At 42.0% G+C, this 27,193-nt stretch overlaps 1 protein-coding gene across 3 annotated transcripts in view; it reads left to right on the forward strand.

The window, feature by feature from the left end:
- LOC113029391 (cadherin-20) overlaps positions 1 to 27,193 on the forward strand; it is a 93,940-nt gene that overhangs the window by 43,135 nt on the left and 23,612 nt on the right. Inside the window, exons 1-2 of one of the 3 annotated variants that reach the window (XM_026180243.2) lie at positions 15,364 to 15,645; positions 23,159 to 23,462. In XM_026180243.2, the coding sequence (XP_026036028.1) occupies positions 23,244 to 23,462 (219 nt within the window). In that variant the 5' untranslated portion in view covers positions 15,364 to 15,645; positions 23,159 to 23,243. Of the gene's footprint in view, positions 1 to 15,363; positions 15,646 to 20,941; positions 21,076 to 23,158; positions 23,463 to 27,193 lie in introns of those variants that run through there. The other 2 variants (XM_080306192.1, XM_026180239.2) reach the window with 2 other exon arrangements.

Below are 27,193 nucleotides of genomic sequence, written 5' to 3' on the forward strand. Positions count from 1 at the left end.
TGCAGAAAGCTTTATAGCTCTATAGTGCAAAAAGTGGACGTGGAATAAAATACACAAATGAAGCGTGAGTAATTATATCGGTGATGCAAACACGGTTAAACACAGAAATGGAAGGATAAAAGTGATGTGAAGCAACTAAAACCACTGGAGTTAAATACAGGTGTAGGGATCCAAAGTTAAAATTTATCCATAGGAACAAAAGCTAGTAGCAATCCAAAGCAACTCTTTTCTAAATTTCAAAAAGTATCCTAAAATATAACTTTGCAGTCACTAGTGTGGCAACACTTGGACATATCTCTGACTCAGAGCTCAATATGTGGTTACAGAAATGTGCTTATCTGTCACGAACAGGAGAAAATCTACCTGAGAAGCACATCAGAGCACAGGCTGTTATGAATGGGTCATAACTCCTGTAACAAGATCTCTGCAGAGAAACCTTGTGTTCCATCAGGCAGGGTGAGAGTTTGACGGGGACTGAGGACAGGACTTCTGACAGTGCTTCTTTTGATGAAGCCAGTTTTCAGTGTGACTCAGTGAAAAACCAACATAACGAGATCTAGTAGTTAGGAGGGTAGGTGAGACAGACACCCAATGGAAAAGAGAGGAAAGATGAATCACTGTGGCAACAGAAAAAAATGGTGCTTCAAAGAATATTCACGCGCCTGCTCTCGAGGTCCTCATTTCTGCATCGTCGTGCTTTGTTTGTTCACTTAGGAGCTACTCGCCAGAGATTTTTTTTCCCTGCTCAAGGGTTCTTCAGGGGACTAGAGCAAGATTTTAATGATAGAGGGTGTCCTGTGGTGTGTGCTTGTTAATCTGATGTTGTCTTATGATGATGTGCTGATGACCACAGTTCTAGTCACAACCCTAAAAGGATATTCTGATAGCATAGGTCTAGGTTTAGGATAATCATAGATGGTGACTTAGGTTAAAGTCCAGTTTACTTCACCCTGTTTATTTCCCATTATTGAGTTGACTGTGAACACCTGCAGACATATAAGACCAATTCAAGATGGTTTACCAGCAGCTTATAAACTTTCATGAACAGCCTTTTCTTTCTTAATTCTCTTTTTATAGAGACATTTTCTCCCACGTTCTGTCTTTTAGAGAAAAAGGATTTATAATAACTGGGAATTGCAGTGAGACCAGGTGTACCCTGTCTATCATCTATAAGTTTATAGTGGCATAAAATACAGATGCTATTTATTATTTAAATGCTCAAAATCAAGGAGTGGACAGCTGAGGACAAACACGGGGGTTCTGTGAGTTGTCTGTCTACCCAACACCTGACAAGGAGCCACAGTTAGCTTTTATCAGTAAGCAGCTGGACTGTCCTTGAGGTCTTTTGTGGAGACAAAACAGAAGGCACCAAAACAGTCAGGTCATCATGCTTCACGCAGGTTCCACAAGGACTGAGATGTCAACTCCACCTCCCGAAAAATCTAATCTAACTTTGTACTCTCCATCACCTTTGTGAAAAAAGTAAGTCGTAAGTTAGTAACTAGAAGGCAAACTGTTTATGGTCGATCCATATGCATACAATTACACAGTGACCAAAAAAATCAATAAGCACAAGCAGTAATATATGGAAACATAGAAGGCAAACAGATTATCTGACAACTGATGAGGGAAGACGTAAGACTATTTAGAGACAGAGCTGATGAGACATAGGGCAAACCACAGAGTACTTCAGTTGAAGACAACTGGACTTGGAAGTCTTTCTTTCTTCTCCAGAACTGAAGGAACCTTTTATGGGATTGCTCCCATGGAAACAAACCAGCTACTTTAGTATTGGAACTGCCAACATGATTCAGAGACTACTCTCCAACTGGTCAAGGAATATACATTTCTCTGAAGAAATGTGTGTGACGGGTTTCTATAATTTACTACAAAAAACATGACTGAAATTGCACTTGAAAAAAGGGGATTAAATATGTAGCTAAAGTTCTTGGTTTCCTCTAGATTATTAGGGAGAAGTCTAATCTCAGTTCATTTTGAGTTGTATGGAGTTTTAAAGGTTTAAAGTTTGCAAGGTTTTGCATCAGCCACAATACAAAGCAGATAAATGTATTTTTAAAAGGTGCTCATTAGTTAGTTATAGCATCTAGCATGGCTGCATTAATCTGCTACAAGGCCCCAGGGGCAAAGACGAGGTGCTGGTTCTCTCATTAACTGCCCATTACTCCCACTCCGTGCGCAATGTTTTTCAGTAATGGAATACCCCCTGACCCAAGGTTGATGGTCTCTAAACTTGATTTTTGACACGGAGATCTGCTTAAATATGTCAGCTGATACTGCACTTTAAACCTGAAAGTTGATCTTACAGCACAGGTGAACACGTCGGCTAATAGTGGGTTGATTACATATCAAGCGCAGAATGGGCCCCATTATCGTTCATTCGTAAGGAGTCGTGTTTGAGTCCAACATTCACTCTTCTTTTATCACTATCAGATTATAGAACTCCTAAGGGGGATATCTCTCTCTTTAGCTGATAAATGCTCAAATATCTTCAATCTGTTTGGATGCAAGTTTGCTAGCAGTCACTTTAGCAATAGGCATAGTTGTTGAATCTCACTGATGTGACCTTATTAGTAGTTTTTCATTTACAAAAATGAACTGGGAAAGTCTCATACTCCTGGTTTCTTCTTTAATGTTTGTGTTATTCCATATCTTTGTTACTTTCTTCTTCTTCTTTCTTTGCACTTCTGGGTTTTTTTTGTTTTGTTTTGTTTTTTTACTTTTTCAACTTTTTGTCCATCTCCTGTGACTTGACTTGTTTTCTTTGGGTGCAGTTGAATGCTCGGTTTTGCTTAGGAAGAGTTAGTGAAGTTATCATGGATTTTTGAGTTTCAGTATCCAGCCATAATCACAACTGTATGATATCTAAAAGAAGACTTATTTGGCTTTTGGAATATGTTCTGCAAAGTCTTGACACACAGGATACCAATGATTGACATATGACCTGGTAGTAATTATATTAGAGGGTTACCAACCCAAGTTAGTCTGGAATGAACGATCAGCTTCAAAGCTCTGAGTGTAGATGCAGAGCGAGACCACATTTTCTTATGTATGTAACCCAAACAAATTAAACAAAAGAGATTTTTTGGAGCAAGTAGAAGTTAAAGTTGAGAGAGAATTGGGTACTTACAAATGGTGGGAGTTTTTTCTTCTTTCCCCATTGTTGCCTTTCCCACTGTTTGTACCCCCGTGCTCATAGGGGCTCATATGATTGTTGAGGTTTCCTCTGTATTTTGTCGGGTCTTTACCTGACAATATAAAGTCCCTTAAGGCACATGTTGTTGTGATTTGGTGCTATATAAATAAAATTTAATTGAAAATTGAATTACAAATAAGCAAGATAATTTCCACTGTTAGCTCCAGCCGATTTTCTTTGTTGGCAGGCTGACCTGTGCTGTTTCTGCTGCTGCTGCTCTGGGGTTTACTAATCCTTGTGGATTCTACAATATATATACTGCATGATGTATGCAGGTGTTACATGAGCAATCACATCTAGTTTCCAGCCCCTGCAGTTCCCAGTAAAAACTAGTATAAAGGTGGACCTTGGCAAGCGTTACTAAAGAACATTGCCAACTTAAATTCAAATTAATGTCCCCTAACAGAGCCCTTCCAGAAGCTACTCTTGTTACTCAGCACCCATACTAAAATGCATTTAAAGCACTAAATTAACTTGCTTTCAGCGGGACATAAAATCTGCATGTGCAGGCCTATCTAGTCAAATCTGATATAAAACGCTTAAAAGTTTGCTGCGAATTAAAGTAACCCCGACCCCTATTAACCTTTAGTTCTCCTTGGAAAATACAGCAACTGTGTCTTTGTTGTGTGCTGAGCTAGCTAGATTCTGAGGTTCTGTGACCACAACTTTCGTTATATTTGCGTCTGCTGACACATGACAGGGATGAGAAGTTAAAAAATGATGTGCAGAGTGTGCAGGTAGGGCCTGGGGTGACATTATTTCCTCCATGGCTCGCTTGACAATGTTTTGTATTAAACTGTCTATCAGATTTAATTACTCATTAACTGAAGGTGATGTTCTGGATCGCTGCAGTCCACTTTAAACCCTCAATCCAGATACAAATACTTGTACAGAATGCATGGAGGCATGTTTAAAAGCCAGACTAAATTTCTTCTGAAGGACTGGAGGAGTTCTGGGCGGCAGCAGCCTGGCCCTGCCACTAAAGGTAATAGGGTCAGACAGCTGCATATTAGCCGCGGATCATCTGCTTTGACACAGCCTTGGATCTAACTGGCGGCAGCAACCCAGATCCCATACCTGTCCCAGCAGGCATATCCCAGAACTCGCTGCATATACAGGGGACTCAGTTGCATGCCTTTTCCTCCCCAGCTTCCCAGGTACACTTCACGCCTCGTGGATTCTCCGTGCGGGCCTCATCTTCGAAGACATCCACACTCTCTTCTTGCGAAGGTTGGCAGATACATGCAAAATGCACCGAAGCAGATGAGTTGCAGAATGTGCTTGCTCTGATATACAGCACCTTCTCTCCAACCACGTGTTTTGTTAGAGGTCCATAAGTCCCGAGGAGATAGGAGGTCTGGCCATTTATTTCACAGACACTAGAGCAGATCAGACTGAGAGAGCTCCCTCTCCCCACGGCCCCTCATTTGAACAAGACAAACACAAAGCCTGTAATTAAAGATGTAACAAAAGCTCTGTCAATTGTTTTTCCTCTCATCTCCGCTGGCGTGTCGCCTTGCATTACGGCACAAAGCTTAGTCTGGCGTGCTCCGGGACTGAAGGCTGCTACGCAAGGTTCAGCTGTCCTCATATCCACTTGACTTAAAAAAAATAGCCCAGTGCCCCTTTGAAACAAGAAACACACATTCATTTGTGTTCTTCTTTTGTTTTAAGCTTCATAATATCAGGGATGGAGATAATGAAATCCTTTGGAGCTCACAGTGATTTATATTGCATGACTGAGCAGTTTGGGATTTGTTGTCTCGCTCAAGGACACTTTGAAAGCACGCATGGTTGTTGATGGACGTATGCTGGCTGTAGAGGGAATTGAACCTATGAGCAAACTTGAGTTTGTTTTTCTGCTTAAAATATTTCTTGACGACAGCTGCTCTGAAAGCAGAGATAATCTAATTGATTACTGGACAGAGTCGAAGATCTGCAGTGGTTGTTGAAGTAACAAAAGATACAAAGGGGACAACAAAGACACAATAACTTGCATGTTTCGTAGGAGACCACTTGGCTTTGATGGAAGGTGCATCATCTCTTACTGTCACTGTCTGTCAAAGGTGTTCATTTGCAATTGGATTTGGAAGGATAGTGTTACTGAACTCCTATAAATCATCTTCACAAAGCACTTATTAAATTAGGATAAAATTCAATGCACTATCCATTGCCAGCTCACATCTCTTACAACATATTAGACAATTCTGAACACCAAATAAATTAAAAACCTAACTACTTCTGTCCTTTTACTCCTGGAACTACACCTGCATGTAATTTCATTGTCACTGCAGCAAGGTGAAAACACTGGAATTCAGCAAAGATTCAACTTTTATTTGCAGAATGTGCAACAGAAAATTACGTTTAATAAGTCCAGTGCATCAGAGTCCAATAAGGGAATTCAAACGCCACAAAGGAATTTGACCAGGAGCAGACGTTGTGACAAAGACAGCACTACATAAACACTGACGATGAACTGGGGATTACACACAGAACAAGACAAAACCTTGTGGTGAAGTCAGCTAGGAAGCAATCCTTTAAAGTAGGATATAACAAGTGTTGTAACTACCCTAGAAAACAAAGGAGTGAAAGAAACCCAAGATAAACTCTTAGGACAGGGTCTTTGATTGATTGATTGATAATACTTTATTCATCCTGAGGGAAATTGGGTTAAGGCTGCCAGCCTTGCCAGCGCCATCTTACCCTTCCGACCATACATACATTACACAAACATCACATGGGGAAGACAGGTCAGAGGGGTATAACAATGGAAAATGCACAACACGAGGAAAGACGGGGAGAAAAAAGAACTCCCCCCAGACTCAGCTCCAACAGGGGGATCAGTTTGAGAACAGAAAAAAACACCTCAGCACATGAATCATCACATCTCACAACATAGAAGACATAAGCTTCGAAGGCATTTGGAGGGGATGGGGGAGTGAGTTTAGGTCTGTGTCAGTGTACATACATATGTGTGTGTGTGTGTGTGTGTGTGTGTTTTGTGTTCAACCGAGAGAAAGTGTCCCTTCACCCGGTTAAGCACAAGTCAACAATCTTCGATCAACGCGGATGGCCTTGAAGGAGGAACAAAGAGTTCTGACAACAATCCTGTTATCATGGAGAATTTTGTTGTTCCAGCCAGCTTCGACCTTGGCAGGCCTTCAGCTGGTGCCAGTGGGATAGCCGCATGAGTGAAGATGGTGAATGTTTGGGTTTAGTGCGAACAACTGCATCCAATTTTTCCAGTTGGACTAATGTCCATCACTGGTCACCAAGTCTCTCAATTCCCGTTGTTCTTCTCTAAGATCTTATCCATATTGCTTTCAAAACACAGTCTGAGTACTCACAGCCCTGCCAATCGTCTATCATGTCAGCCAGCCTTATGAGATTTTGAACAGCTGTAGCCGCTTCTTGTTCTAAGCCAGGTCCGAGCCAGCTCCAGTCAACCAGAACTCTGTTATCGTGGTTCCGAAATGGTAGATGTCGTTCAATGTCTTCCATCGAGAGTGTCGCCAGACACACGACGCAACCGAGCATCGAGTACCCGGCAGCAAACGTCTCCGCAGGACAATCGGGCTCTCCCAAGCCCAGGAGGGTGTCAATTCCGTTATGAGACCAGTTGATCAAATCCATAATTCTTCTTTAGGTTTTAGAGAACAAGACTGAGAAACTCTTTGAGGGTTAGAGAATAAGCGAGACTATACAAAAGACATGAGAAGCCAAGCAAGATAAAGATAAGGGAGAGGGAGATGGAGAAAAGTGCGACCGCCTCCATCAAGAGCCAAGAGAGAAAAAAGTAATCTTTGTAATCTTTATACTGCAGAAAAAACTGTCTAGACTAGAGCATGTCATTATAGCAAACCTACAGCTCACTAAAGGGTCAAAGTTCTCACTGCCAGAGTTTAGGTTTGTCATCACCCTTACCTTCTGCCCATTGTCTATCCTCTTTACTATCCTAAAATCCCCAAATAATTCTCAAAAAAAAAGCATCTCTATGAATGAATATCTGCATATATGGTGGAATCAAAGGGAAATGGCCAAGAATTTTAGTTCCCTAAGTTTTCTGATTCCACTTGTAGTCTTTCAATTTGCATTCTTGCAAAAAGAAAAGTGTATTATGAGTGTGAATGTTTTCATCAGAAGCAAATCTCAAAACCACTTGTGTCATCTGATAGTAATTTAGGTTTTTATTAGCTCTTTCATATTTATCTCCATTACTAAGCAAACAGGACGTCTAGAACCTAGATGCCCTGAAAAACGCCGCTGCTGCCATGAGTAGGCAGACTAGCTGATGGGCTTCCTGACTGCTTGATTATAAACACAGATGAGTTTTGGAGTTCTTTGAGATTAGATTCGATTGATGCTCCACTGCAGAATAAAGTGCAAAACTTTGATGTGCTTTCTGTGATGCATTTTCTTGATCTGTTTATAGGTAATGAAATTTACCATTACTGAAATAGGTTTAGGAGATGGTTCATGCACTGGGTCACTTTTCCAATGAACTTTAAAGTCCCCTGACACGATTCTGCTCCTAATAGGCCATGTCACACTGACTCCCTGACTTCAGCATCTCTACTAAATTCGAAGATGTCAATTTGGTGAATGTGGAGGTATCATATTATCCCATTTTGTGCACGGGGGATGAATTCTGGATTAATTTTCCTACAGATAATGCCAAGATCAGTCCCAGAAGTGTCACGTTTAAAAAAAACTCATTCATGGCAGCAGCCAAAGTGATGGCAATTAATTCTGACTTTAGGAGCGTAGGCCTGGTTTCTTCCACGTTCGTCAATACCAAATGTTTCCACATCTCAGGATAGTTTTTGTCAGCTCCGTAAATGAGGTATTAAAATTCTTCTTTGCTTTCCGTGGCTGTCTATCCAGCACAAAAAAGACTGTTCTTTAGAAATAACTGATGGTGACGTCTCAGCTACGCCTCCAGATTCAGCAGCCCAGATTCCTACTTCAGTGTAGAGCTGAGCACAGCAGTAGAGTCATTAGAAGAGTCAGAGAGAGATGATTTCAGATCAGTCTGTCACCAACCTCTGGGCTGTCAACCGGGCATGGAGTTAATGGGAACATTATTAAATCAGCTAGAAAAACAGGTGCCAGATTTTTCCACAAATCAAGCAGCACTTCAAACCTTTGTTTTCCTGTGCTCCTTCACTTTTGCCTGTTCACTCCATTTCCATTTTCTCTTTGTAAGAATCAGTGTAACTATACAGTAAATTCATTATTCAGTATGCACTAGACGAAAACCTTTTACTACAACTTGAAACAGACTGCCAAAAACATATTAATTTGTCTTGAAAACACTGAAATAGAAAGAAACTGGCAGCTTTCTTGCCAGTTCAGTTCATTAGTTATTTATATGGCACCAATTCACAACAATAGTCAAGTCAGGGCTTTTTAAAGGGTAAGCTTAAGCCCTACGTTATAGATAGAAACCCAGCAATCCAATAATCCGCTATAAGAAGCACCTAGATCAAAATACATAAAACTACACTGAAAAATGAAATAGTCCTGATTAAATTTGTCCTTGTATAACTTTTTTTCTTTTTTAGCCAAAGTAGCTTCTCAAGCAATGAAAATGTTATCCTTTCAGACATTTAGCCCACAACCTTCAGACATTCATGTTTCCCAGAGGGTGAACCCTAACGAGTGCTGTAATCCTAAAACATTTTCCCTAAAGCCACCGTGAGGTTGACATTTGCCATGAATAGAAAGGTCAACTTTCTAATAGATAACCATGACATCTGGTGCAGGCATTCATGTTCCCCTGAGGGTGAACCCTAATGATTTTGGTTATTAGTGATTTCCCAATCACACAATTATAGGTTTCAGGTTTGAAGAGAAATGCCTCAGCAACTGTTAAGTGACTTGCTATGATATCTGCTTCAGACATTCATGTTCCCCAGAGGATAAATTTGAGTGACTATTGTTTTGTCTGATTTTGTTTTACTTGATAACCATAAAATGTTATATCTATTCATGTCCCTTTCCGGATTAGGGTTGTTTTGTTAATTTGAGAATAAACATCCAAATTTTAGGATGATTTAGTTATGATTACGAGTATAAAAACAATTTTACTACAGACAGTAAAAATAGTGGATGTAGCGTAAAAAACAGGAAGTCATTAGCAAAGGTGAGGGTAGAATCCTTGATTTTTCAGTCAGATTCACCCCTTTTATCGTCACATTGTGCATCCATTCAAATATAGTTTAACTATAGCATGTATCCCAATCTACAATTGCGTCGCTACCCCTTTATGGCAAGCAGTGATATTCTCTGATTCCATTGTTAGTCGCTTCAGTCACTCACTTCATAGTTGAGTTCAGCTTAGGGCTTGCCCACTTTGTGCTATTCAGCTAAATTTTAGGGTCTCTTAGTAGGCTACCTAATTAACGAAATTTTTAGCTCATCCAGCCAAATGGCTGATGAGCACTTATGATGTTGAGGCATCATTTCTCCGTCCACAATTCACAAAACATTACTTCTCCCACAGGATTGGTAAGAATTTCACACTTATACACAATGATCATCTAATGGGTCTTCAAAGTCGCATTTGTTACTTTCATGGGCACTTTCTCATGTTCCAGGTAATTGCTACTTCTTATACATTATTGGTCAGACTTTAGTGAAACAAGATGAATTTGTACCGGATTTGACTGTGTGGGTGCTTCCTTGACTTCTCAGTGGATTTTAATTCCTATTCGTTTGTGCAATACTGCCAACCCATGACAACAAAATCCATCACTTTCTTTCTGTACATCACAGATTACATTAACCTGTGACTTGAGTTGGACTGTGAGTCAGACATTTCTGGTATTTTTAGCCTGAGCATGTCAGCATGCTCACATTAGTGTTACCTTTAAGCTCCAAATGTGACTGTTGTAAACTGGTAGCTCATTTACAATTTTGAAAACGTATCTGTATGAGGGTTTTTGACTTCACTATATGCAAGCTGAAATGATTATCCCTTAATTTATAGCTGATTATTATATTCAGCTCCCTGATGCATCACTATTTACTGTTATCTGTGCTTTACCTCTTTCTGTGTCTTGTTATTCCCCCCTTTTCGTGCAGGAAGTTTGACACTAATGCCGTTTGGCGTACACTGCAAGGCTGCACAGAGGCTGGTTGTTGCTTATGAAGCTACACGAAACCAGACACACATATAAAATATGCGAGTACCTTTTTATTCCGTAGCAACTTGAAAAGTCACCAAAATGGGATTGTTCAACTTAATTGTTAAGTGCACTGATGAAAAAGTCATGTTCTTTGGTAAAAGGGTTCACTGCTGCAGCCCAAGAATCTCTGACCTCCAGACAGTCTCTTTGCTAGAATAAAGCAGCAGGCACAGCTCGGGTTTTTTGGGTCGTAGACCTTCTGAGATGAACGGGTCCTTTGAAGCTTTTAGTTGCCAGGTGACAGGGGTAAAAAATGTTATGCTGTGACAGACCTCACGAGTTAGACTTCAGCGAGGACTTCATAACCAACCTAATTGTTTTCATTTTTTCCGACTAACGAGGAGTCAGCCAAGACTGGGCAGCACGAGTTTTAGAAGATGATTCTCTGTTCTTCTTTTTGGATTCATCACATTTATTTTGCCGAAAAACTTTTCATGCACAAAGCTTTGAAAGGAATCACTATGATAAGCAGAGTTTGTTTCAAGGCGGAAGAAAGTGGCGGATGGTGTTGTTTAAACCCCCGCTGAACTATTTCTTTTTCTCTGATTAGTGGATCAGTGTGGAACTACAAACACACAGAAACCTACAAAAGAAGGCATTTGTCATGTGTGTCGCTGCCTCTGGCATACCTAACATGTAATGGAGCGCGCACACCTAATTGTTATTTTGTTTACTCTAGGAAGGGGAGATCAGGACTCAGACTCAGTCAAACATGCTTATATCAGCGTCGTGAGAATTTCTTAACCAGAGATGTGTGTCTATTACTTCCACTAAGTCCTGAAGAAAATATTTTTTATGCTTATGCAAAAGTTACCAGATGCTGCCAGCGTGTGATTTAAAATACTGTTGAACAGGATGCTATTTTTCATTTGGAGAAGCATGTATTCCTTTCTTCTTTCTATATTCATTTTGTTGGCTTCGTGTAAATAATTAAGCAGGAGTAGCATTGCAGACTGGATACATTCATAATTCAGGCATTTCATGTTTTGCACGCATTCGCGTTTGTTGCTTGCATCAGTCACAACGCATGTGCTCATCCTTAATTCCTACTTCAAAAAGTTGCTCCAGTCTTTCAAATTCAGCCTCGCAGACAGGGTCACAGGGACAGAGCGCAGAGTAGGGGTTATGGGGAATGACAGAACTAGGAGGGGTAAATATCAGAGCAAGACACACTGTTCCTGAGGTTTGTGGTCCTGCTGCTTCGAGGCCCCCATGTCTCCTCAGCTCCTGTCAGCTCATCAAGGCCAAGTCGCTGCCTATTCCCGCTGGAATACCTCATCAAACAGCCCGGGGAGCCTTTTATCCCAAACAGAATGCCGCCTCTTGTCACAGCGGAGTCTCTGCAACAAGGCGTACACGGATGGTGAAGTTTAACACGGTGGAGTGAAAGTCAATACCCTGCTGAGGTGGCGTAGCTCAGACACGAGAGGGGGAAATGGTGAAAAGGTCACCGGGAAAATGGGATCTGGAAAGAGGCAGCTTATCTGAGACAATAGCACGAGAAGCAGGAAGCCAGATGAAGCCAGGCAGGCAGGCACTTAATGTCACGGTTCACTCTTTCAACCCCGTGCCAGTTCTGATGCCTCACAATTAAGGCCAAACATCTTATTTTTGTCTTTTCTACCAATTACTGTAAAGGTTACCGCATCTTGGCTTGCGTACACAAATCCTCCTTCACATGTGTGTGTGTGTCTCTCTCTACAAAGACACAATGACTTCCCCGTCTAATTTCCCTTTGTTTCGACCCGTAGCCAAAATCAGACATGAAAAGGCTTGACTGTGCACCCCAAAGACACAGAAGAGCTCTTTGTACTCAGGCTTGTTCTGCTCCATGCCATTTCTAATCTCGGGCAGAAGGGAAGAGAGCTGCTCCTCTTATCTTAGATGACATGGAGGCTTTGCTCCCTCTCTCTGGAGCTCTCTCATCTTGTTCTTCTGAAACCTAACCCTCTTTCATGCTTTCTCCTTGTGGTGGTTGTGGTGGCAAAGCGATACGCTGAGTGAGACTGGCTGAATTTTGTTTAGGTTATTCCGTCTGAAAGCTGTTACATGATAAGTGAGAGTAAAGAAGCCGGGTTTTACCTTCCCGGGATGGTTTTTTTTCCATCACTTCTTTGGACCTTAGCTTTGTCATTATTTTTTAATCGGCTCTCTGAAGCATGGCAGTATTGAGAGCCGTTTGAATGTGGAAGACTAGGGTTTATCAAGTGTAGGTTTCTCTACTTTCCCTTCTAGAAGGGTGGCCTTGTGAATGTCTGTCTCCCAGCCAACCGAAGGCTTTTTCTGAGAAACAATATTTGGGCTATCTGAAAAGTTGTTTTCAGAACTCTTCAGCTTACACAAAAGATAGTGCTGTGTGGATGCAGTCGGAGAGATGGATGCAGCCAATTTCTCCTGGAGAGCACTTTTACTAAAGCAACAAAAAGAACCCCCTATGGCTCCAACCCTTTCACTAATAGATCACTATTAAAACCAAACAGTAATTTTTAACTTAGAGAAATTTGGTTTTATTTATTTATTTATTTTGGTTGTTTTGTGTCATCACAATGTGGTGTTCAATTGCAGTCAACCTAATCACTATCCCGTGAGTGCTCATAATATCTCCTTGTATTATCTAATATATTTAGTTGTTTTCTTGTTTGCACAATAATTACAGAAACATGAAGTGCGACATGTGACTGCGTGGTAAATACATGAGAGATGGCGCCTGCAGACCAGCCATTAGATACAAAGTGATGCGCAGCAAGCAAACAGCTTCCTGTGTGGACGGGGCTTTACGTTGCATACCTTTAATACTTGATCGAATTTAAACTGGATGAATAAGAAAATCAGCCCAGAAAGTTTTTTTTACAGTGGAATATTAGCTAGCATAGGTGTCAGGGGTTGACTCACTTTTGAAAGCAGCTCCTGGTGGCCAATTGATGAACTGCATTTTATAATTTTGGGGGTTGTCACTCATTGCAACATCAGTCAGGTGATTGTAAAATGTTGTAATCAAGAACAAAGCTAGTGTGACTGTTTCATGTCATTGTGTGTAAGACAAACAAAAGGCAAGCAACAAAAGGAGGAATCAATAATGCAGCTTTGTTTTGAGTTGCTTCTCTAAAGATTGGCGAAAGACTGAAAAACAATCAATAAAGCGATTAGTGGTGTGGTACCAAAACCTTTAACTTCTCTGCAAGTCTAACAACCATGACATCCGCTTTCCTCACGGACGCCTCCGTTTGTTGTAAGTTGTGGCAAAAGGTGCACTGAGGTGACATAACACGTCACGGCTTTTAAAAACGTTTAGAGAAGGCGTACTTTATCCGATGCATGAAAAGCAGCGTATCCTTATAACATCCCGCATATCACAACAGAACCAAAGTCTGGCAACATGCAGAACATAGCTGTATCCAATCTATTTAAACAGCAGGTCTGGGCCATTGTGACGGGTGCCCAAAGGGACCTGTTCTCCAGACGTCCACCAACACAGACAGAGGCCCTTCCATAAGTCCTATAGGTTCAATTTGTTCTGCCAATTATTATCCTCTGCTCTGCCACAGTGATGGAAGGTGTTGTTCAGTGTGCCTGAATGCCACCCTCTCCAACAAAGAGGGAGCCCCTGCCTTTTTTCCGGGGGTCCAGTCAAGCATTCGCTAACAGATTGGCCGGGGCGCTAACCAGTCAGGTCTTCAAAGAGACAAAGACGACGGGGAGGGCAGCAAAGGAGGGGAGAGGGGTCGGTGGTGAAGAAGAATGACCTGCCAAATGAGAAAGAAGACATATTGAAAGGGACAGAGTGGGAGAGAGAAAAAACATATTGAACCGATGGAGAAGTGCAACCTTTTGACCATCTGGCTCGGTGGGTGACAACAGCCTTCATCTGTATTTTTAGAGCTGTACAACACACCAAATTACTCTGTCAGGAAGATTAAGGAGAGTCAAAGGGCTGTCGAGTGGAAAAAAAAAGAGCAAAGTTGTCCCAGAGGGAACAGTGGATAAACTTTGCTCCATCACTTTACTTTGTCTGTAAATACAATATGTAAACAGTTCAAACTGTGTAATGAAAGAGGAAAATAGGAAGCCAAGCAGCTGCCTAGAACACTTTCTGTGCAATATATTCTCATTTCTGTTTAAACATGGTTGAGTACATCTCCAATATGATTTCACTTTCGCTGTCCTCCTCCTGAGGAGAAATATGCAAGAGACCCGACTCCGAGAACCTCTGCATTAATTCCATGATTGCTTAAATGAAACGCTGCTATTTTCTCTCTGTCGGCGCTAAACAGGGATCAGATCTCCGTGACCATGACTAATCTTCCGCTGCGCTTATTGTGTGTATTGGTGTGCGCCCGATTTTTTTCTGGCTCTTTTTGCCAATTTGGAAAACTAATTGCTTTGATTCTGACCGCGCGAGCAGCGGAATATAATGCAGTGTAAAGCTTCATCTTTCATGCCCATAAATCCCTCTACAGATCCAGCGGTGTACAACACCGGCTCATTAAAATGCATTAGGGCAGGTTTGCCGGCATTTTCCTCTTTGTCCTCCATCCTTTTTCTGCTTCTAGTCGGTGATCTTGCACCCCTGGCAGTTGCCACACTCAGCCCATGTTGTTCCACTCCACACTGGCCACTTTATTCACTTGCAAATACCCCGAAATGAAATGGGTTGCACGCCCCTCCACAGCATACTATCTACCACCTACCTCATGCCTCTCTCGTCTCATTCCTTCATCCTTTGCTTGCTTGATTTTGCACCCCCCCCCCCCCGCTGTAATTTCACCCCTGTCCTGCTCTCAGAGCCCCCACCGCTCCCATCCTCTTTCTCCACCTCTTCTCTACCCACTGACCAAGGTTGTAGATTGCTGGATTACGCTGGAGCCGGGGGGAGGTCGTCCCACTGATTGTAAAGAGAGGGACAATTGGTCCTTTAGTCTGATTGGGTTCCCAGATAAGCAACACCCGGGATGAGAGTGTGCAGACAGGCATGAGAGGCAGAAAGCAGTGGAGACGGAGTACACAGGCAGCACCAGAAGATCTATATTTATTTATATATACGGATGGAGAGAAGGGAAACTTTACAAAGAGGCCAGTGAGAGACGGAGTGTGGACTCGGGGTGACTTTAGGGAAGCTGATTCACTGCAGGCAAAAGCTCTCACAACTTTTACAAGGCAAATTTAGCAAGCGCGCAGGGAAAAGAAGAACAAAGAGATAAAAGGAGGAGAAAAACGAGCAGAAGGAGGAATAAAGTTAAAAAGGTAAGGCATAGATTTTAGTGTGTGCGTGTGTGTGTGTATGTGTGTGTGACTTTCACCGGTCACGTTTTGAACTGTGCCAGTAACACTTTCAAGCTGTAAACAGGGTACAGTTAGGGATGGTGTAGGTGCCACTGGGGATTCCTCAGCGATAACTGCACCCTCCGATCAATAGTTGGAATTTCTTTTGGTATGCATTAATTAATAGGGAGTGCTTAGAGAAACACGCATGTGGCTGTCAAAAGTAGGTCGTGGTGAGTATTTTTTTAGCAGAGGAGGGGGCACAACAAACTTTCCGTAGCTCCAATTCTCAGCACGTCTGTGCTGTCGCTGCTTCAAACAAGTCATGCCGAAGGAGAGGAATGCCTATCTGCTTTTAAAGGACCACTGTTTGGCATTCAGACCTCATTCGACAGCCTGAGTCGAGGTTCTAGTTTCTCAAGATGCGGGCTTTTTTTCCCTCCCCACTATCAAACCCATTAAGCTATCGCCTCTCTTGTAAGGCCCACAAATAAGATACTAGATTGGCAGGTGCGTCCTCGCAGGAGCTGACCGGCTTTTCTTGCCATTATCAGAAGCAGGATTCTCTGAAAGATGAGCATCGAGCGCTGGAATCCAAATTCACAACACCGTTCAGGTTTCTCAAATTACATTTCCAGCACAGGAAATGGGCCTAACGAGGAGCGGGGGCTTCTCCAGCTGCTAATTTGAAAGGATCCGTCCCCAAGACGCCGCGGTTTAATTTGTGACACTGATTGCAAACTTTTCCAGATGACGCTTATGAACTGTGACATCATTTCCATGCACCAGTGCCCGGGATGAATGCCAGTTTGTGTGATTTAATTTCTCAATAAATGACAAGGCTCCTTTTATGGCCTCTACTGAGCGATGAATGAACTGAATGTGCATCGAAGGAGGAGATAGAGGCTAAAACTACAGTAGAGATGGAATGAAAGAGCCTTACGGAAAGTTAAAAATAAGCTGGAGCGGTACAGTAGCACAGATGTTCAAAAAGAGGGAAGAATGATGAAAGGGTGAATGGATTAGTTTTGTTACCAAGCTTCTGAAGCTCAGCCAGAACACAAAGAGAAGCAGAGTGTGGAGGGAGGGAGGAGTAATTAAAAACACCTTACAGTAAATGAGCTGCAGGGAGGGAGACGCTCGTTGCGGCGCAGCGGTGGCGGCGTGCACAGCTGCACGGGCCGAGCATCCCACAATTAAAGAAGTGGGTTCAAAGCCGGGCCCACGCCAGCATCTGTGTCCTGAGGGGGTCCAAGGTTGGAGGAAGGAAGGCGAATACAGGGTAGCAGCCTGATGGGCACACACACACACAGGCATGCTGTGAACTTATATTCATACCAGCACACAAACAACTGTGTGATCTTGAGAGAGTTCGGCCAGATTGCACACACCCCCCCTCTCTTAGCTCGATGCTGCCTTTGAAGGCTCACCCTGTGAGCCAGCTCAGGAAACTGGGTCTTTGCTCCAGGCAGTGACGGTATAGAAACCACAAGAAGTGGTCAGCTTTATCCACACACATACAAACCACACCAGAGGCCACGCTGAAGTAAAGGCCTGTTTATTAAAAGTTAGCGCACGCAGCAGCCGAGTCTCCGTTTAATTACACGTAAATCAGTAAATAAACATTCAGAAATATACAAAAAACGACACTTCTATAGGGAATACAGCCCGTCACGCTCGGCCCTGGAAGTGAAATTAGATTCAGAAAGCCCTTCTGCATTTTGTAACAGCAGCCGCTCGGCTTATTGTGTTCGGCTTAGTGAAAGACACTTTCTCATGCCGGTTCTGCATCTCAAAAAAGTGCATCAAGGCAGCAACCTCGCCTGGGTCGGCGATATTCAGACCTTCCACATGACCATCGCTCTTCACCATGCAAAATCAATTGTGGTTAACAAATTGGCCGTGACGTTTTGCCCTGCCGGGGTGGGTGGATCCCTTTTTCATGGGTCCACCCAGTTTTTAAGAACCTTTTTCCACAGTCTGGGAGGCCTCTTTTTAAAGCTGAGGTGAGTGGAGCAAAGACATGGCCACTGTGAAATTAACACTTAATAATGCTCCACATAACACTTGAACAGGGTGAACCCATACTAATGTGCCACACACTGAGCTGGCCCCTGGTAACCTCACAAAGTAAAGGGTTTGAAGAATTGAAACGTTTCTGGAAAGTATTTAATAGCATTTAAAATCAAATTAGCCACATCTTTTTTATTATCGACGAATAACTGGCCTATAAAATAAATAAATATATGAAAATGAAAAAGATGACTTTCGAAATGTTTTTAATATTGCTTGTTTTTTACATAATGTAAAGTTTAGATCCCAAAAACAAGTTAACTTTTTGGAACTTTCCCTCAAAAATAATGAGGTTCCAAACTTGGAATGTCATGCTGTCCGAGCTTTGCTACAGGCATAACCAACTATGTGCTAACTTAGTGACTAAATAGTAGCTTTGTTGTACTTAGTTGTGTAGTATGTTCTATTTTGACAGGGTTGAGTCAAAGTGAACACAGTGTGTTGTGTACTTGCCAGAAGAAACTTTTGCAAACATTTGACTGTGACCGTCACGCTCGGTACTACCTTTTATAAGCTTTTGCAGCTTGTTGTGTCTCTCTGAACACTATATTATTCTATATATCAATATAGATGAACATTTAATACAAAACAACACGAAACAACACATGTAATGTGCAGTCTGTAATTCCTGAAACTACTTGTAGGTAATGAAGCATGCAATTTGGTATGGTTGCTATGGGCTCAGCATCTGCAAGCCTCTAGCGCAAATTTTGTCATGCACAGTATCCGTGTCAGAAAAGCTATGCAGATGCTTGATTTTTGTTCTGTAAACTTTTCACTGCTGCGATTTCCAGAGGGTGGGCCACGGCCCCCTGGAGTACTGTGAAGGTACTGCAGATGGGCAAAGAGTGGCCATTTACAATAAATATGTATTGTTTAAAGTCTGTTCACTGAAAAAAAGAAGCTTTTAGTCTATATGCAGAAGTGCAGAGGTAGTTTTTAGACAACGTTTTTTCCACCTAGATCGTTTAACTGATTGTTAACTGGTAAAAAAAGAAAGAAAGAAAAAGGACACTGAGTTACCTCCAACAGCAGTGTACCATTCAGTTTATATGCTCTTAAAAGAGTAGCATGAAGTAAAAATGTAACTTATTTAATCCTATTCATTCATTTTGAGAAACCTCTGTGCACAGGAAAATAAAAACGAATGTCAAGAGGATGCCAAAGCAACAGGTGTATAGAAATGTTGAACAATCAGAAACCTGCAAATAATAACCCTATGAAGTCTGACATCATGAAAGGAGTTAAAGACGCACGCGTTTGAGGCAGCGAGACAACCTTCAGTTTCAGCTTCGTTACTGAAACTTTACAGAGTTCTCAGTGACCTAAAAGGCGGCTTACATGCGGACGAAAAGACAAAACATGGAAAAGACTATGGTTTAGCTAAATACCAAATACATATGGACACGGCCTGTAAGGTAAAACTCTGAGGAATCAAATAAATTCTTCTATTAAAGATTTCTTGTGGAATCCTAAAAGACTTTTGACTAGAAAGAACTTAACTTGGGAAATAAAGCTATGTCCTCTTCACCTGCTTCTGTTAATTTTCTCTGGGGTCTTCCTCTTTTCCTGCTCCATGGCAGCTCCATCTTTAACTTCCTTTGTGTAATAAATCCACTATCCCTTCTCTGGACATAACCAAACCATCTCAGCCTTGCCTCTCTAACTCTGCCTTCAAACAGCTCAACCTAAGCTGTCCCTCTGAAAAGTGTGTTGATTCAAACCGGATTGAAACAGCATTGATGGAAGCTAGCAGTTCAATGGTCAGGCCTCAGAAGCATTCCTTCACAGTAAGTCTGTGATTAGACTAGTTTTCAATTACAGCTAGTGCAGTTCCTCCATATCTCTTCTTACCTCTCAGATTTATCTGGTACAAATTTACATGCACTGTATTTCAGGTGTTTTCTGCCTGCTGACACTGAAACCTTTGCACAAGTACCCAAAATGACCCTAAAAGTGTCTCCAAAAGCCTCTCGTAACTAACTTTCGGGACTTCTTAACTTTATGATGGCTCAGTCGGGTTTATGAGCACAAGTTCCACCAGTTAGTTCACCTGGATGGAGGTGCTTTCTGAGTGTATTCAAGCAGCAGTGACTCAGTATGAACAGGTGGAGGTACAGATTCTGTCCGTCAGTCATACCGCAGCAGTTTGTTTTCCTCCATTGGAAGAAATCACTCACCTCACTCCCTCACGCAGGAACAGTTTGATATAGTCTGTTGTTGTCAGATCGCAGCTAATGGAGCAGCAGGTGGACTCTGAGTACGATGATACGACAATATGGTCTATCATTTTCTCACACCAGCTGCTCCCTCTGACAATCACTGTCACTCATTTTCTTCCTCCAACCCTTCCTTCCAATGCTTTCTTTCATTTTAAGACAAACACTGGACAAATTGGATGTTTCTGTAGCTTCTTTTCTATTTTGATTTGTTATTTTTCTTTTGAATACAAAGGCAGATTTTTCCACTTGGAGGAATGCTTCAGCCCGGTGGGAAAATACCTCTTTGCCTTAAGTCTTGCAAAGCTTTTTCATATGATTGCTCTGCCGCCCTCCGCCTAGCTCCTCATCCCCTCAACCCTTCATCTTCCCATCCCCTTCTATCCGCTGTTCACACCAGCTGCCGTTTTGCTTAAACAGGTGAAATGCCATAAGATTAACAGAACAGAGATGTGAAGAATGTTTTGCCAGCACAATTGCGTAGCATGTCACCTCATTAGGCACGACAAAATGGAGCAAAATGCCCGGGTGCAAGCTGCGACCTTTGAGGGGAGGAGCCGAAAGGGGAGGAAGGTCTGGGAGCTAATTTGACTTCATAATGGCAACCAGTCGGCTTGAATAGGCAGAAAAGAGAGGAGCAGCGAGGTCAAGTGTCAGTCGTCCTGCCAAGCGGCCCTCGCGGGGATTGTCTTAACACACACACACACACACACACAGCTCAGCCTCCCGCTGACAATGCAGCCACGCCTCCCACCCTTCCCTGCCTTTTGTGCCTCTTCAACAATGATTAACTGAGTTTGGCGATTCAGGGACTCCACGGCAGCACAATGCACTCTCTCTTACAAAACATAATGGAGTCAACCAATGAGTCAAACAGTCTCTCTTTCTTCCGTTGCTGCAAACTTTCTGCTAACAGCCTCCTCTCTTCTTGCTTTTCTTTTCCTTTTATCCCCTCCCCTCCTCGCTCCCTTTTTCTACTTTCAGACCTTAAATCTGCCTATTTTCCCCTGAGCTCATTAATGCAGGAAGATGCGGGCAGATGCAGCCGTCCTCCTAATACATAAAACCAGGATGCAGATGGGAAGAGGCAGCGTAGGTGCCATGCGCTGCATGTGAAAAGGTATTGATTAACTCAGATCAATACCTTAAAAAGCATCTCCTGCAAAAATTCACAGACGTGACCTCGCTGATCTTAAGGATTCCTGTGATGCTCGTATCAAAAAGAGCAACATGGAGGAAGATGGTATTTAGAGGCATGAAATCCTGCAACCAGGCAGCACCATAGGGGCATTCAAAACCTGCGATATGGAAGGAAGAAGAAAAAAAAACGTACACAGCACACTTGTAATGAACGGTGTGCAGTGCTGAAGGGAGCTTGTTGAACACGGTGTGAGTAGAGCTGAGCAGGGGTGTTAACAGAAACACTACAATCTCAGAACATCACACCCCCGGGTCTTTTACAGGAGGTGTGAAGGAGCTCACCTCTCCTCATGACAGGAAGAGGAGGAAGGAAGAGAAAGAGTGTGCTTACACTTGCTGATGTTTTGTGTCCCGAGCTGGAGGGAAAGAAGCTGGAGCTGGTGCTTCATTATTTCTGTTATCTCCTCCAGGCTCCAAAACCTTACATTGCTTTAACATTTTTAGGGGAAGTTTGGGCAATGTAATATGAAATGTGCAGGCTTTTGTATGACTATATAATATGAGATAAAAGATGAAATGCCTGCATATAAAAGATGGAATTAGCCACCATTAGCAACAAATTAGCTTTTTAGGTGACTCCATCTTGGGTTTTTGTAGCCAAAAATAACCTTGTTTGTAAGAGAGGGTGGAGTGCTACAGCTACTGTATCACACAAACACAGATACCTGCTAATTGCTGCTAAGAAACAAAAATAAAGAAGTACGATTGATGGACAGATAAATGGATTAACCGTGCAGTTCCTGAGTCCTTTTCCTTAGTTGGATGCTGTGTAGCTAAGAGTGCTAATCAGTATTAATTGAAGCACAGATTAAGTTAACGATAGAAAGCAGTAGTCTTTGTTCAATAACAAATGACAAAACAAATTTCCCACGTGTGGGACTAATAAAGGTTATCTTATCTTATCTTATAATTACAATAACAATGAAGTGGAAAATGAAGCCAGCGACAGAAACTGCAGTTCTAGTGTTTGCCCAACTGCAAAGTAAACTAAACTTCTGAATAGCATGAGTAGGGTGAAACTTTTTCTCACTCATCCACCTGCATGAGTGTAGCTGCTGTTACTGACAGGAATCCTGGCATCTGCTTGGGCCCATCCACTAATATTGTACTGGACCTCTCCACGGTGTGTTTGTGCTGTTGGTGCCTTTTCGACCATTTTATGTGACTAATATTGCGGCTTGCTGTGTCGTGCAGACCATCCAAGAGGTCTGTGCATTAACTGAAATGAAACGTTTATGGAGGTTGCTTTGTAGAGGAAGCTGATAAATTAGGCTGACTAATTTTTGCTGCCAGCCTCAAGTGGCCATAAGAGGAACTACAGTTTTAGTGACTTCATCTTGTTGTCATGACTATTAAAGCTGGTTGGCTGTTGGCCTAGCTTGGTACTGGTTGCCTTACTATTAAAATTTAAAAATGCACCTGCCAGTGCTTCTGATGCTCCCTACTTTATATAATACATTCAAGTAGAAATGACAAACAGTGGTTTGGAAGTTACATTAGTCTGTTCAGTTCCTGAATTTTGTACACCTACGGACAGATTTGATGTACTTAAATGACCCATAAAAACCACAAAAGGTCATCTTCATTCTAAGGCAATCCTCACTAGAGATGTTATAGTTACACATACCTGTGACATCAACAGTCTTTTTGTTTTCATTTTATAACTTTTAAAAAGAAAAAATACAGCACAACGTTTATTTGGTTTACCTAAAAGCAACAAAAAAAAATCTGAAGAACATGTACCCATTCTCCTCATTTCTTTTCAACTCCACATTGCCAGTACAAGAGGAACCCTCTCATTCAGCCGTTATAAGGCTCACACAGATACACAGCTCATCATAAATCTACAAAAGCTCAGTAGTAGAGAAATAATCTGGAGTCAGTGGAAATGTCATTGTTGTATCCCGTGGCACTGTTGGAGACCTGTGGATGACACATATTAACAGAAATGAATGTGTCCAGAATCTGAGACTCATCTGTGCTCTTCCTTTTTTCTCTTCCAGCAGCCACAAAGACGAGACCCAGGAAATAGCTCCACTTGTCAAGAAAAAGGGAAAAGTCTTTTCAAATACTACTCCGTGTTTCACGATGGGAGACCGAGTGCATCTTCCAGCAGTTGCGTGGACCTTGCTCCCCGTGGCTCTTGGCATTTTGACCCTTCTGCCTCATAGCCTTCTGGGTACGCCGGCAGAGGAGGAACATGTAGGGAGCTCAGCACTGCTGCAACGGGCAAAGCGAAGCTGGGTGTGGAATCAGTTCTTTGTCCTGGAGGAGTATACTGGACTGGAACCACTTTATATTGGAAAGGTCAGTCTTCACTATAAGTTGCACTTTACATGTGGAGGTATAAGATGCAAAGAGTGTGGGTTTCTAGCCTTGCAGAGAACATGGTTTCTAAGTAACCTTTGAACTGATAGGTGCTGCAAAGTGAATTTAACTCCAACTCCTTCAAACAGAGCAAACTAAAAGATCTATAGGGGAGCTCTACTGCTGGAGGTCATCGGCAGCTTGGCTAGAGCTGAGCACATGAATACAAAAAGAGAAGATCATGGGTGGGCAAAGGCAAGCTTCAATAAACACAAGAAGAAGAAAAAAGAAAAAGAAATTCCAAATTTAATCCCTGGATGCACTGAGTTCTTCTGAGAGACAGCCTCTCTTCTGTCCACTTTGAACCAGAGCCAGACAGCAGTGATTGAGTTAATTGACTCGAACCGAAGCTTCAGTCGGTCTCCGTTTCTCAGAAGTGGACGGCACATCTGCAGCACCGCTGACATGCTCTCACAAGAGCAGAGGAGAGGTGCTCACAATGGAGCACTTTGATTGCTCGCTTGCTAAAGTGAATTGAACATTTGATCAATAGTTGTAATTCTAGTCATCATCGGCAGAGAGAAGCATCATTTCTGCAAGCTCAAACTTAAAAAAAAAATGCCATTATATCACTAAAAAAGATTTCTCTGGAAAGAGAGAAAGCAAAAAAATAATTTAGTGTCAAGTGCCTGCACAAATCTGAGTCGATTTAGGAGCCATTTCACTGAGTATTACTCTCACAGTATAGAAATTGTCTGCAGGAGCACATGTTTTCTTTTAGTTTCAACAAATACAGAAGTAATAATGTATCTAAATTTAAACAAAATGCTCAAGCCTGCTATTTTTTCTTACTGTGAAGCCAATTTTAACCAATTTACGAGCAACAAACAAGTATTATCAGTGCAGCTAACACCACAGACACTATGAAAGATGGATGTGAAGCCAGTGCTTATTGAAGTCTTTCTTTTTTCTGAACTCAACCACCAGGTTTGGGTCATTCTGAGTAAAATATTAACTCAATTGTGGAAGTTTTGGTCTTTCTGAGAATGCTGATTGGCTAATGACTTGTGATTGATGAATCACTCACTTATCACAGCTGGTTTCAAAACACCAAGAAAATGCTTTTTGCTATTCCTGAATAGCTAAAAGTATAAAGCCCCGATTTCAGAACTACCACTCCCTCAATATCCCTCATCAGCTTTTAAAGCACTGCAGTATTAACTGCTCATCCTCAGAAATCACCCTTTGGGAGTGATGCAAACCTGCTTTAATTAGTCTTCTGGAATAATTTCACTACCACCGCTTGGGAATACTGAGGAAAATGTCAGATTCCTAAAAGCCATGTGCTTATGCAGACAGAGAGATCTGCAGGAAAAATATTACTTCCACTTAAATATGGCGTGAAAAATTTCCATACCGTGTTTCTCCTCATCTCTAATTTTTTCACACTGAATGGATAAAGTGATTCTAACAGGCTGAGCTACAACCCAAAGGGCCACTCAAGTCCGGGGCAAAGCAGAAGATGTATTGCAGCCTCCGTCCTTAGTTTGCTTCTCCTCAGTTCTCCCTACCTCTGCTGAGGAACTTTGTATTCAGAGCCGCTGGGTTGTTGGAGGTTTGGGGGTTTGGGCCAAAGCTGAGAAGGAGCAGGTAATTGATAGCCCGAGTGTCAAACTTGCTACTTTCAAAGGCTTTGAAGGAAAGGAGGCACTGGAGCCGGAGAAGGTGGATAAGCAGAGGAAAGCTGAGCCTGTGATATATCACTACCAGACACAGGGCTAAAGTCCACAATGAGGTGCTGATTAGGAAATCTATTCTGGGCTGAGCTGGGCTTTGCAGGAGAGCGTGCAGGTGGGCATGTTGTCGGCAGTGATAGGAAAAGCTGTATTGTCTGCTTCTCGGCAATGAAAGATATTGTAAAAACTACTAGTGCATTATCACTGGCATAACAAGTAGCAAAACTTTTAGCCGTTCAACCACCTCGGCTCGGCCCCAGATGAGAAAAACAGCCAAAGGAAGTGTGTCTTGAAAGGAGTGTTTGCAGATTTAGTGCTGTGTTGTGGCCTGGCTGCACACCTGTTGATTATATATGAGACAGACTGGGGGGCATTTAATTTCACTCCGCTAGTGTGATGGCAGCAAGCACTCATCATACGCAGAGGCCCTTTAAGTACAAAGTAAAGTCTGATTGCAGATCAACAGGATGACATTTGCTCTTAGAGGCTACAAAAGGCTTCTGATTGCACTGCAGGGTCTCGGGCAACAGGCTGTAAGCTGTGATTACATGTCTACTTCCAGCAACAATATTAAGAACAACACATAAGCACACACCATCCCTGGAGGTCAAGAATTTTACAATTTTGGGGGACTCAAATCAGTTTGACAGTAATGCATTAATTTATCATAAGGACATTTCATGTTTTTCCAGATTATTTAGACTACAACGTAAAAACCATTAACAATGAGCCCTGGTGAGGTCAAAATTAGTTAATTGCTAATCACATTACATCAAATTACATCAGGAAAAGCTTAGATCCATGTGCCAAAATCATCACATACCCACTGATCTGAAGTGGGCCAGACTGGGAACTCTATTGGTACATATCCTACATATCGCAGAAAACATTCAGTGAAAAGAAGTTTAACTACAAATTGTAGTGCAGCGCAAACCCACCAGCATAGCTCGACATGCTTGTCAACACAACAAATTACAGGACAATGTTAATTTGCAAAAAAGTGCTGAATTTATATATCTATTTGTTTATTTGTTTTCTTTTTTGTTTTTCTTTTACTGTGACAAAAACTGGAAATTTTCTGTTATTTAATGTAATACGAACAATATTAAGCAATTTAACTACAACCAAAGTACTTTGATGCAGTACAACGAGCAACGTGAGGTCTTTGCCAGTGAGACATTCTGGCCCCACCCGGGTCTTAGGTTTGACACCCCTGGCTGAAGCCGTGGAGTAACCTCTGGGGCTGAAAAAAGATGAAAAAAAAACTGATAAAGCGACATCACTTGAATTATGTTCTTCTGATTTTATTTTACCTACTTTTGATTCAGAGCGTATCTTATATTCCATTACTGACGAGAGAAGAGGGAGTAAAACGGAGCAGGTGGTCAAATGAAAGCTGTTAATGAAGAATCATCTTCAGCAAGCAAATCATCAGAAGATCAAAATGAATCCCTGACAAAGGCAAAGATACTTTAATTCATCTTGTTCTCTTGAATCAAAGGTTTGAGTGCGCTGCAGCAGATTTTAGATAACAAATTACTTACCCAAATTTGACAATATCCATGAAGCATCACCTTAACCATTGTCAACAATGCCAGCATATGCATTGATTTTTTTTTTAACCTACTCAACCTACTTGCTATTCAAACCGTCTCTTTGTTAGGGCCAGTCAATAAGACTAAAGCTGTTTACAGGGGGAGGGGCTTAAATGGCTTGTTTCAGACAGAGAATCCAAAGCCCCTGACAGAGCCCTTCTAATAAAAGCCCCAAATAAAAATATGGAGCTGGAAAGGAGCACAACAAGTCCACTTTAAGAAAGTTACCCTGTAGCTGTGTTGTGCACACTGAATCTTGGCTACTCTTACACTCCTAACAGTCAGGTTGCAAAAATGTGAAATAGCAAATTTTCATCACATACTTTACTGTTCTTTGATAACTTGACTAATTCCCTAAATAGGGAGCCACGTTGTTCCAGGCATGTACTACAGCCTCTTT

The sequence above is a fragment of the Astatotilapia calliptera genome, chromosome 9, assembly GCF_964374335.1.
Source record: "Astatotilapia calliptera chromosome 9, fAstCal68.1, whole genome shotgun sequence".
In the NCBI taxonomy this organism is placed as follows: Eukaryota; Metazoa; Chordata; class Actinopteri; order Cichliformes; family Cichlidae; genus Astatotilapia; species Astatotilapia calliptera.